Source organism: Gorilla gorilla, chromosome 10 (assembly GCF_029281585.2).
Source record: "Gorilla gorilla gorilla isolate KB3781 chromosome 10, NHGRI_mGorGor1-v2.1_pri, whole genome shotgun sequence".
Lineage (NCBI taxonomy): Eukaryota > Metazoa > Chordata > Mammalia > Primates > Hominidae > Gorilla > Gorilla gorilla.
Window position 1 is genome coordinate 116,349,673 of NC_073234.2, and position 12,398 is coordinate 116,362,070.

At 37.2% G+C, this 12,398-nt stretch overlaps 1 protein-coding gene across 5 annotated transcripts in view; it reads left to right on the top strand.

Moving 5' to 3' along the window:
* Nucleotides 1–12,398, top strand: part of ANO4 (anoctamin 4) — a 417,441-nt gene that overhangs the window by 216,589 nt on the left and 188,454 nt on the right. For all 5 annotated transcript variants that reach the window (XM_055358773.1, XM_055358771.1, XM_055358774.1 and 2 more), the window contains 2 exons: nucleotides 5,769–5,905; nucleotides 8,814–8,972. In XM_055358773.1, the coding sequence (XP_055214748.1) occupies nucleotides 5,769–5,905; nucleotides 8,814–8,972 (296 nt within the window). The remainder of the gene's footprint in view (nucleotides 1–5,768; nucleotides 5,906–8,813; nucleotides 8,973–12,398) is intronic.

Sequence of the window (12,398 nt, forward strand, 5' to 3'; positions counted from 1 at the left end):
AAGTTTTTGCTATTGCAAATAGTGCCACAATAAACATACATGAGCATGGGTCTTTATAGTAGCATGATTTATAATCCTTTGGGTATATACCCAGTAATGGGATTGCTGGAATGGTATTTCTAATTCTAGATCCTTAAGGAATTGCCACACTGTCTTCCACAATGGATGAACTAATTTACACTCCCACCAACAATGTAAAAGCATTCCTTTTTCTCCACATCCTCTCCAGCATCTGTTGTTTCCTGCCATTCTAACTGGCGTGAGATGGTATCTCATTGTGGTTTTGATTTGCATTTCTCTGATGACCAGTGATGATGAGCATTTTTTCATGTGTCTGTTGGCTGCCTAGATGTCTTCTTTTGAGAAGTGTCTGTTCATATCCTTTGCCCACTTTTTGATGGGGTTGTTTTTTTCTTGTAAATTTCTTTGAATTCTTTGTAGATTCTGGTTATTAGCCCTTTGTCAGATGGGTAGATTGCAAAATTTTTCTCCCATTCTGTAGGTTTCCTGTTCACTCTGATGGTAGTTTCTTTTGCCGTGCAGAACCTCTTTAGTTTAATTAGATCCCATTTGTCAATTTTGGTTTTTGTTGCCATTGCTTTTGGTGTTTTAATCATGAAGTCCTTGCCCATGCCTTTGTCCTGAATAGTATTGCCTAGGTTTTCTTCTAGGGTTTTTATGGTTTTAGGTCTAACATTTCAGTCTTTAATCCATCTTGAATTAATTTTTGTATAAGGTGTAAGGAAGGGATCCAGTTTCAGCTTTCTACATATGGCTAGCCAGTTTTCCCAGCACCATTTATTAAATAGGGAATCCTTTCTGCGTTTCTTGTTTTTGTCAGGTTTGTCAAAGATCAGATGGTTGTAGATGTGTGGTGTTATTTCTGAGGACTCTGTTCTGTTCCGTTGGTCTATATTTTGGTTTTGGTACCAGTACCATGCTGTTTTGGTACTTGTAGTATAGTTTGAAGTCAGGTAGCGTGATGCCTCCAGTTTTGTTTTTTTTGCTTATGATTGTCTTGGCAATGTGGGCTCTTTTTTGGTTCCATATGAACTTTAAAGTAGTTTTTTCCAATTCTGTGAAGAAAGTCATTGGCAGCTTGATGGGGATGGCATTAAATCTATAAATTACCTTGGGCAGTATGGCCATTTTCATGATATTGACTCTTCCTATCCATGAGCATGGAATATTCTTCCATTTGTTTGTGTCCTCTTTTGCTTCATTGAGCAGTGGTTTGTAGTTCTCCTTGAAGAGATCCTTCACATCCCTTGTAAGTTGTATTCCTAGGTATTTTATTCTCTTTGTAGCAATTGTGAATGGGAGTTCACTCACGATTTGGTTCTCTGTTTGTCTGTTAATGGTGTATAGGAATGCTTGTGATTTTTGCACATTGATTTTGTATCCTGAGGCTTTGCTGAAGTTGCTTATCAGCTTAAGGAGATTTTGGGCTGAGACGATGGGGTTTTCTAAATATACAGTCATGTCATCTGCAAACAGGGACAATTTGACTTCCTCATTTCCTAATTGAATATCCTTTATTTCTTTCTGCTGCCTGATTGCCCTGGCCAGAACTTCCAATACAATGTTGAATAGGAGTGGTGAGAGAGGGCATCCTTGTCTTGTGCTGGTTTTCAAAGGGAATGCTTCCAGTTTTTGCCCATTCAGTATGATATTGGCTGTGGGTTTGTCATAAATAGCTCTTATTATTTTGAGATACATTCCATCAATACCTAATTTATTGAGAGTTTTTAGCATGAAGGGCTGTTGAATTTTGTTGAAGGCCTCTTCTGCATTTATTGAGATAATCATGTGGTTTTTGTCATTGATTCTGTTTATGTAATGGATTAAGTTTATTGTTTTGCGTATGTTGAACCAGCCTTGCCTCCCATCCTTCCTGTCATTCTTAATGGACTTCTCAGAGTATTCGATTCTCTTTCTCATTTAATGAACCTAACAGCAATATTCTACCAGGCAGATAATTATCAAACATTTTTCTATTTAGAAGAAGTCTAAGGAAGGTGATGGGATTCATTCACAAGTGACCCTGTTTGGATGAACAGCATCTTTGTGATGTTCGTGCCCATGGATAGAAAGGCCTCACTCCCACTCTGACTGGACAATGAGCTCTGAGAGCAGGGCCGTGCCTGGGCTCTCCAGTACTTCAGCCCCGGTTCCTAGCTCAGCTCAGTGTCTGCCCGTGGTAGGCACTGAATAAATACTTATTGATTAAAATTTATTTTTAAAAATTGGTTAGTGTTGGAAGTTGACAGTTGCTTTTTTCTTCTTAGAGAATCAATGTAAGTTTGAATCAAAGATTTTATTTTGTTTCTAAAACTTACCTTGTAGTTATAGCTGATAATATCAGAAACAGTGATGAAATATGGATGAAGTGCACATACTTTTTATGCCTGTGGAGTGTTTATATGGTCTACAGTCTTCTTACTGACCATGGGTTCAGCTGGACATTCTCTCACAGCAGACTTTCTAATCTCTGCTGAAGATACTGAGAGGCTGGCAAGTGATAAGGTTGGCTTAGTATCACCTATTCTCTAATAGATTGCCATGACCGACTGATTTCCCTGAGCTCAAGTGGCAGCAGCCCCATGACTTCCAGACAGTGATTCTGATGGGAAAGAAAGAGCTCTCTCCCTTTCCCAAGTTAGCTGCTCCTTCTAGAATCAAATCCCTTGGGCTTTTAATGAAGAGTAGGAATTCTCAACTTCAGCACCAATTAATATTCTAGGCTGGATCACTCTGTGGTAGGGGCTGTCCTGTGCATTGTAGGATGTTTAGCGGCATCCCTGGCCTCTACTCACTGAATACCACTTTCACTGTCCCCCTCTCCCCAGTAATGACAATAAATATATCTCCAAACAATGTCAAATATGGTCTGGGAGACAAAACTGGTCCCAGTTGAGAACCACGGACATAGAGGGCATTGTTGAACTGATTGTACCAGTGCCAGAAAGTAATATTGATAGAAGATGACCTGATATTTTCTATCCTTGGCAAAAGCCTAAGGGGATACATACATATATCAAGAGTTTCTCCTTAGTATGAGCCAGTCACCTAGACATGAACCTCAGTGTCCTTGTTCCCCCTTTATCTCACACCCCATCCCAAACCGTTTCTCATAACAACCATTCCAACTTGTAAATATCTCTTCTGCCTTCTCATATTGATAAGACCAAAATACTCATTTTAAGCTCCCAGAGTCCAGCTAGAATTGACAAATCAGCATTTGTTGTGGGTCTGCCATGTGTCAGTCACCCTGCTAATATGCACATTGATGTAATCCTCTTCGCCACCTGAGAGAGAAGTTTGCTATTCCTGTCTCACCAGTGAGGAAACAGAAGCACATATTTACACAGCTAAGTGGCAGAGTTCAGAATAGCGAGCAGGTCTTCTGACTTGGTTAAACGATACTTTTATCTTATTGTTCAAATATCATCAACATCGACTTGAAATTTAATTTAATCACTGTCTGCTTGAAAATTTAATCACATTACTTGAAACCATGGAATCCTGGCTTGTGAATAAGAATCATGTTAGGAAAACCATATGCCAAGTCCCAGAACCATAGAATGTTAGAGGAAAAGGGCTCTCAGATATTGTTGCATTGTAACCATCTTCAGGTCATCATTCTGTCATTTAACAAATATGTGTTGAAGGCTTACCTGTGCCAGAGCCTCTGTACATCAGTCAAGACAGACAAGGTCCTTGCCCTATGGAACTTACATTGTAATAAGGTAAACATCCAATAAACAAGTCTAATAAATAAATGAACAAATAAGATAATTAAGGATTGTGTTAAGTGCTGGAAATGAAATGAACAATGAGAGGACAACAGTTATGGGAGGGAGATCTTTTTACATCCAGTGGTCAGGGAAGTTGTCTTTGATCTTGACAGCTCCCAAAACACTGGACATATTACTCTTCCTCAAAAAGTGTTAGTTCCTCTCCATAAGCACCTAGCACAGTACCTGGCACAGTGTAGGTGCTACAACCCTTGGCTATATGAAAAGACCATGGTTTTTTTTCTCTGTAGTCTTATAGGTCTAAAATCCTATAATACATTGTTTTAGTTTCCTTTTGGTGCTATAGCAAATGACTACAAGCTTAGTGGCCTCAAACAATATGTTTATTATCTTATACTTCTGGAGGTCAGAAGTCCCAAAATCAAGACTCTCCTCTCTGGAGGCTCCAGGGGAGAATCTGCTTTTTTGTCTTTTCTGTCTTCTAAAAGCCACCCGCGTTTCTTGGCTCGTGGCCGCATCCTGTATCCTCAAAGCCAGCAGCATAGCATCTTCCAATCTTTCTCTCTGATTCTGGCCTTCTTGCCTCCCTCTTCTTAAGACCCTTGTAATTACATCAGGCCTACCTATATACTCTAAGACAATGTCCCCATTTTAAGATCCTTTGTTTCACACATCTATAAAATCCTTTCGGTGATAAAAAGGTAAGATATTAACACGTTCTAGGAATCAGATCACCTTTGGGGGGTCATAATTCACCCTCTCGCAGTTAGCAATAAACGTTAACTTTATTTCTATGCCCATTATATTTTACAGATGAAAAACTTGGAAAGCTAAAAGTGTTGCCTAAAATCACATGCTTGGATATAGCTTTATACCTGGTCATCTCATCTACGTAGATCATCTCTATTCTCTCTATATCCAAACTCTGCTCTTTTCATTAGAGAATTCACCAAAATTTACGTGTCTTTGTTTTCTTCAGTTATTGCCACAAGGGCAGGAAGCCAGGTCACTTTTATTCACCAAGGTGCAATCATCACACAGCTCTATGCCTGACACACAATGTGCACATCTCTAAAATGTTTTTGAATGAAAGAATGAATACTGTATTACGTGCTTGGGTAAGAAGAACCCAGTCCCTCATGAATTATTTTGTGCAGTGGCTTCTGACAGGTTATAAACCCTCAGCCATTTTTAAAGCATCAAAAGAAAAAGTGAACTGCAATGCTGGCCCATAATTGAAGTGGATAAAACAGAAGGGACTCAACCCATATCTTTCCTCTGCTGGTGATGAACTTAAATTTCTGGCGTGCTGTAAGGCACTCTGCATTTGAACGTGGTAGCCTGTACCTACAACCGTGATATACAGCACTTTATATATTGACATGTTATTAACATCAACAGTCTTTTGAGAGAGCTTCTGAATGGCTCACTTCATTATTTCAGTTCAGGATAAGAGGAAGAAAAAAGGCCAAAAATCTAAGTGCATGCTTTGTTATTGCATTAGGTTTTCTCTGTTCTGTCTTAGAGAAGTAACAAAGGAGGAAAAAATCGCAGTTCTTACTGAACAGTGCAAGTGGCACGTTTATGGGTTCACTTGGCAAGCTATACGACACTTAAATGAAAAAATTAAATTTAATTTAAAAGTATAGGTAATCTCCAACCCTTTTCCAACCTAGAAGTCTTAAATCAAAGTACCTTATGCTAAACAACTATGTGAAGGAAAGCGAAACAAATATAACACCTCCTGCTATCATGAAAGACAAATTATATTTACATTACGGAGGTACTTTGCTTTTTATTTTCCTTAATCTTGCCTAATGAATACACTGTTTGGTCAAACATATTTTATGTCTGACATCCTTTTCTTTTAGGAAATAATATGCTTGTCACTCAAGGAGTTAATGAAATGATGAGAAAATATGAACCCAAAGGGAGATGTTTTCTCTTTTAGCATTGCTTTCAAGATCCCAGATTTTTACCCACCTTATAATTTATTTACTTTGGTTCTAGTGGCCAAGGATGTCAATATTCTTTTTGATGAATTAGAAGCTGTCGGCAGTCCTTGCAAAGATGATGATTCTCTTCTTCACCCTGGAAACCTGACTAGTACTTCAGATGATGCCAGCAGATTGGAAGCCAGGGGAGAGGTAAGAGTATATGATTTCTTACAAATATAATTCGTGATCCAGGCAGGAACCTGTGAAGCATGTTCCAATGGACTGTTTAAAGTCATAATCTCATTGAACCGTAGGCTCTTGTAAAACAAGGGACAGATTTTATATTCCTTTGACATCCCCCATGTCTAAGCATATTTCAAGGATCCTAAATCTACCTACACACAAAACAAAGTTTCAGTTTTTCTTAAACCTATCATTTTTTTAAACTGTCCATCATTTTAAGATAGTCTACATTCTTGAGTGTCTCCCACTGGTACAAAATAAACTTTACAGGGATGGGCTTCCTTGTATAGATCCCCCAGTGGGTAGAATAGTGACCTAAAATGCACCAGCCTTCAGTTGATTGTGTTGTCTGAAGTCTCTCTGAGTTTCCATTTGCCTCAGTAATCTGGAAACTTCATTGCAACTGTAAATAGACCTATTTATTTGTGTGCCATTTTGGAAAAATTAGTATTTTTTTGGAGGCATTCCCCTTTGTTCAGGTTGTGTCTCAATAGAGTTTAATATTTCCTTTGTACATGCGCTGGGTACAGGTAATAGGCACACTGAATCAGAGTAATTTATTTATTGCATATTCCTAATGCTTTTTATATTCCAGAGCTAGTTAACTGCTGAAAGGATGACACCTGGAACAGAGAAAATTGTTTACTCTTACCAAGCTTTGCAGACTTCACCCCACAAACACCATATGCAGCTATCCATGTTTCTTTTTCTGTTTTTTTTTTTCTGTTTGTTTCATTAAAAAAAAAAACTCATTCTGTTATTATCTGTTTACACAGATACTTTGGAAACCATAATGTGGCGTAAAGAATGGACTTTGAAAGGGACCTCAGACAGCAACTTGTCTCATCCCTGTAACTTACAGATGAGGAAACAGTATCAGAAATATTAGGGCTTTGCCAAAGGTGGCACAGCTCATTGTTCTGCTTGGAGCCAATACCCCTCCTAATGTCTTGGCTGAAGCCATTTTTGAAGGCAGATGCTAATATGCTGAATTCACAGGACAGCCTTCTTGCTTGGCAAATAAGTGTTAACTAAAGTGCTTATTCAGGTAGACTCCTGAGTGTCTCTTAATGTAAAAGCCAAAACATAGTGAGGATTGGTCATCAATTGAAAAATGTCTACATCAAGACATGGTACATGGTCATTCCATTTCCCCAGCTGGGATGTTTTTTTCGATTAAGGTTTGTGCAAGAATGTGGTTTCTAGCAATGGCCCTTTAGGTCTGGCATGTTTACCTTCTTCATACTACCGTTGGAAAAGATAGAATCCACCCATCCACTTGGCTGGGTTTATAGACACAATTTTGAAATCTATTAGGCTGAGAAATTTGGCTCCAGCCCAATGAGCCCATACTTGATGATCTCTTTCAATGTTGTACAGCAAGCCCGAAGAGCCTGGATGAAAATTCAATCCACTCCTTTTGTTCTTTACTTTTTAATATTACTGCAAAATAATATTTGTAACTTCTATGTAAGTTACAAAGTATAATAATAAAATGAACACCTGGAACCACCATCTGATTTATGAACCAGAATGCTATTTTTCAAATTATAGTGACAAACTAATTATAGATTACTAACTCCAGTTGTTTTTTAATGGACTGGAAAATTAATATTGGAGTGTATGAAAATAGAAAGGGTAAACAATTGTTTTGTGAAACTTGTCTCATATTTTGTATATGTATGTTTACATGTATGCACACAAAGGTAAAATGTTTTTCTTGTTGTGGGTAAAAAAAAAAAGAGAAACACTGAACTAGAATATTCCTAAAACCACTGAAGCTACTTTCAATCCCATACCTCTACCTACCAGAGGTATCATCTTTCTAAATTTTATTGTGTTTTATTCTCTTGCTCTAAAGACAGTTTTACCACATAGATTCGTAATCTTAACAACTTATATTTAGATATACTTTATTTTATGCTTTGTAAAAAATGGTATCATGTGGTATGAAGTCTTCTGAGACTTGCTTTTTTTTATCAGTGTTGTCTTTAAGATTCATTTTTATTGTTAGATGCAACTATAGTTTATGCATTTTCACTGCTGTATAATATTCCAGTGAATGAACTGTCTATAATTTATTTATTTATTGTCTGTTCATGGACATTTGAGTTGACTCCAACTTTAAACATTTTTCTACTATTATAAGTAATGTTGCTATGAATATTCATATACATGTCTCCTACTTGCCTTATCAAGAATTTTTTCTCTAGGCTTACATGTTATACACATATTCAGTTTTGCAAGATAATGTTAATGTGTTTTCTAGAGTGAGCATATCAATTTTCACTCTCATCTCACCTGCAGAATATGAAAATCCTTAGTTGCATCACATTCTTGGCTACACATGGTATTTTTAGATGTTTTACATTTTGCGCACTTAACGCAATGCTTCTTCCAATTTTTATTTTGTTTCCTCTTGATTACATTTTTCGCTAATGAATATGTAATTGAACACAATGAAAAAAATTATTATTGTTATTATTATTATTATTTTGAGATGGAGTCTCACTCTGTTGCCCAGGCTGGAGTGCAGTGGCGCGATCTTGGCTCACTGCAACCTCCACCTCCCAGGTTCAAGCAATTCCCCTGCCTCAGCCTCCAGAGTAGCTGGAACTACAGGCACACGCCACCATGCCCAGCTAATTTTTGTATTTTTAGTAGAGACAAGGTTTCACCATATTGGCCAGGCTGGTCTCGAACTCCTGACCTCGTGATTCACTCGCCTTGGCCTCTCAAAGTGTTGGGATTACAGGCGTGAGCCACCGTGCCCGAACTGAAAAAAGTTATTTAGTTTTAATTGTTCTTTAACATTACTCACTTGAACCTCAATTTGATGAATGACTTAAACTGGTCCCTTTCTCTTTGTGTGCAGACAGTGCCAGAAAGAAACAAATCAAATGGACTTTACTTTCGAGATGGAAAGTGTCGAATTGACTACATCCTTGTGTACAGAAAATCCAGCCCCCAGACTGAAAAGAGAGAAGTATTTGAAAGAAACATTAGAGCAGAAGGATTGCAAATGGAGAAAGAGGTAAATAGTTTGCTTGGATGAGAAAAAAATATATACGTATCTATTCATATGAAGAGGCAATAAGAAATAAGCAAGCAGTCTTAATGTTAACCAAACATTTGATTTGGTCAGAGTTTTCCAGTCTTCAGAGTTTGGGGAATGTTCCAGTATTTAGACTTTGACAGCACAGTTTGCTTTTGAGATAATTTTAATGCCAAATGATTCCATGAAAATCAAAATATTCTATTCCAATTAAATGGATTGTTTCAAAGTGTGATTCTTTATCTAACTTCCTACGTCTGCCGTTTCTCTGTATATGTAAATGGAGGGTTCTATTCGCATGGATTAAATAAAACTTTGAGTGAAATCCAGTCACTCTCTCTAGAGGCTCTTTTTACATTTCAGGAAATATCATGAGCTTGGGCATCCTCGTACACCAGAGGAGACTGCCTGGCCAATTTGGCCAAAAGCAGCTGGAACTTACAAAAAAGATTCCAGTTTTAAGAGACATTCAGGCTATTTTTTTTAGGTCCCCAAGCTCAAGAGTGCCTTACCAGTGTTTGGTTCTTCCCCTTCCCTCCTTCTCTGCATGGGGAGCTTCAAGGAAGAACTAAGTAAGGAATGTACAAGAGGCCAGCCAGGCCTCTGATAGTAATCCATGATGGGCTTATGGTGTTCCCAGGAAGACTGTGCACATTTATAGAACTTGGCCCATTAACTGAATTATGTAACTCTTCTCGGCTTCTCCTAAACATTGTGCAAAGCTTCTGGAGCTTTTCATAGTCAATAAGAACAACATATTGGTAATTTAAGATGTTTACTTCTGATTCTGCTCCTCAAGGCTGAGGGGATAGATCTTTGAAGTCAGACATCCAGGTTTTTCTTTGTATGATACAGTTGCAGTTCGTACAACCTGCGAGTTGTGCCAAGGTATCAAATATTAGAAGCATAATATGCATATACTTGTTATCTGATCTTGGGACACTTCAGATAAATGGGATTTTTTTCAGATCTGTTAGGCTGACCTCAGCTCTTGAATGTTTATAACATGGAAGCAGCATTTTTCTGGAATGTCTCCAAGAGAATTGGAAAAATGGTGAGATGAATGTGGCTGTAAGGAAACAGGTTCTTATTCTCAGGAAAGAAGAACCAGCTTTCTCAAAGACCATCTTAATTAGAGGTTCCCTGGCACAACAAAGAGAATTAAAAATGTTGTTTCTTCCACCTTTGTGGAGTTCCAGAAAATCTTTCCTATACAAACTGAGCGTATAGTTGATAAATCTTACTCTTTAAGTTCTAAATTGTCTCAGTAAGACGATTGCATTTTTTTCTTAACATTAATAGCACATTCATATTTTTCTCCTTAATCATGCCTTCTTCTTTTATTCTCATTCCTAAGTGGCAGAATTTTTATATGAAGAAATAAAAGATCTGAATTGCTACTTAATCTAAAATAATGGAAGTCCTCCCTCTGACCCATTCTGACTCTGTCAAAATTCTGATTCCCATCAAAACTAGATAGCTTTGTTCAATTAATGCAAGATTTATATTTTAAGCTTCATAAGTATTCTCTACAGGCCTAGGGCTTCTTCTGTATAGATCTTTTCAATGTTATTTCATGATTTATTCGTTAGAACTCAAAAAGCCTAATGCTTTTCCAAATAGCGCACATTAAAGTGATGGAAAGTGTTCTGTTGTGTATCCTAAAGCATCACCTGTACTGCAGTGTTTAGCTACCAGAATTTGAGGAGGATCATTCTGCCTGTTGTACAGTTGTGCTGCACAGTACAGTGTGGAGCATGCTGTGAAGAATGGACTGCTTGTACGATTTTGTCTATATACAAGATAGTTTTGTTTGTTGGAATTTTAAAAAAAGTTTAACAGGTATTTATTTTAATGTGTACTGGAAAAAATAGCAATTGGAAAAAGGGAATTATCACTATATGGCAAAACATCATAAAAACTTATCTAAGCATTTCCTCCCTCCCCACTTTCCCCCAAAAGTTCTTCTCTGGGCATCACCTTCCATATTTCTCCTTTCCTCCACAATCTTTTAGACACTACAAACAGTTAGGTCTTCCCCTTTCTGGAACCTTCTTCACAAGTGACCTCTCCCGCTGCCTGGCTCGAGTCTTGCCCTGACTTTGCATAAGTGGTGCAATTTCTCCCTAATGCAGCCTCCCAGCTCTGCTTTGCATCTTCGTGGACTCAGTCAGCTCAGCAAGAAAAGGGCCTTTGCAGGTTCTCTTATAAATAAATTAATTTTCCCTGCCATAAATAATTAAAAGAAAATATCCCTTGGCTGAACAATAAACAAACCTTCATCCTTTATTCTCATAATAAGTGGCAGAATTTTTATATGAAGTATCTACATTGTATTATTAAATTTAGAAACTGTTGGAAGTATTTTTATTTAAATCAAGTTTTTTATAAGCAGCTACAGCAGAAAGTCCATTTTAATGGCGATTTCAGCTTCCAGGAGTTAATTCAACCTTTTATAGGACATAAAATGAAGAACTTAGTTCAGGGTGGAAAAGAAGAAACACCCCAGGGACCCTTGTATATCTGAAACGTTTGACACTATGTACATTTTATGAATTATTAGTATCTTCTTAATTAGCTGTTGTCATGATGTCTAACAATTATGAAAAACATGTTTCACAGACAGATGCTTATGTTTCCAAATAGACAAAGACAGGCTTTCTAGTTCAGTTTAACATCCTTATCTCTTTAACATTGAATTTCAAGAAACAAAACTAGGATAATCTTTAATTCATGATAAAAGTGAGGACATAGTCAAGTTTAATCTTTCTTAAAACCTTTGCTCCAGGCTGGTTAGTCAACACACAAGTGCTTGCTTTGGTACCCTGGGTCTTTAATATTCTGCAATTCAGCTTTCATAATAGCCCAGAGAAAGCAATTCACAACAAAGTTCCCAAACAAAATATCATTGAAGTCCAGGTGATTTACTTCTTAGTATCTATCCACTTAAAGTGAGTCCCTTCTTAAAGGTAAGCTCATATTTACTAATTAACATTTTCTATTTCTGATTTTTTTCATTTTTAATTCTATGTCCATTATTGATCTTTGGGTACCTATTTTGAAATCATTGTCCTCAATAAGACATTTATCTTTTCTTTTGTATAACTAGTAAGAGGATGAGTTAACTTTGAATTATTTGGAATGTGTGAGTAGCAATTGTACTAATGGAGCACCCTCCCGCTTCAGAATCATGTGAAACATTGGGGAAGACCTTTATCATTACAGTCCTTACAAAACTAATATAATTAGGTAAATCATATCATCTTGATGATGGTTATTTCATTCAAAAAATATTTATTGCACACTCACTCTATGCCAGGCATTGCTTTAAGGACTAGGATCTCAGCAGCAACAAATAAAACAGAAAAAAAAATCCCTGCTTTGTTGGAACTTAAACAAAAAATA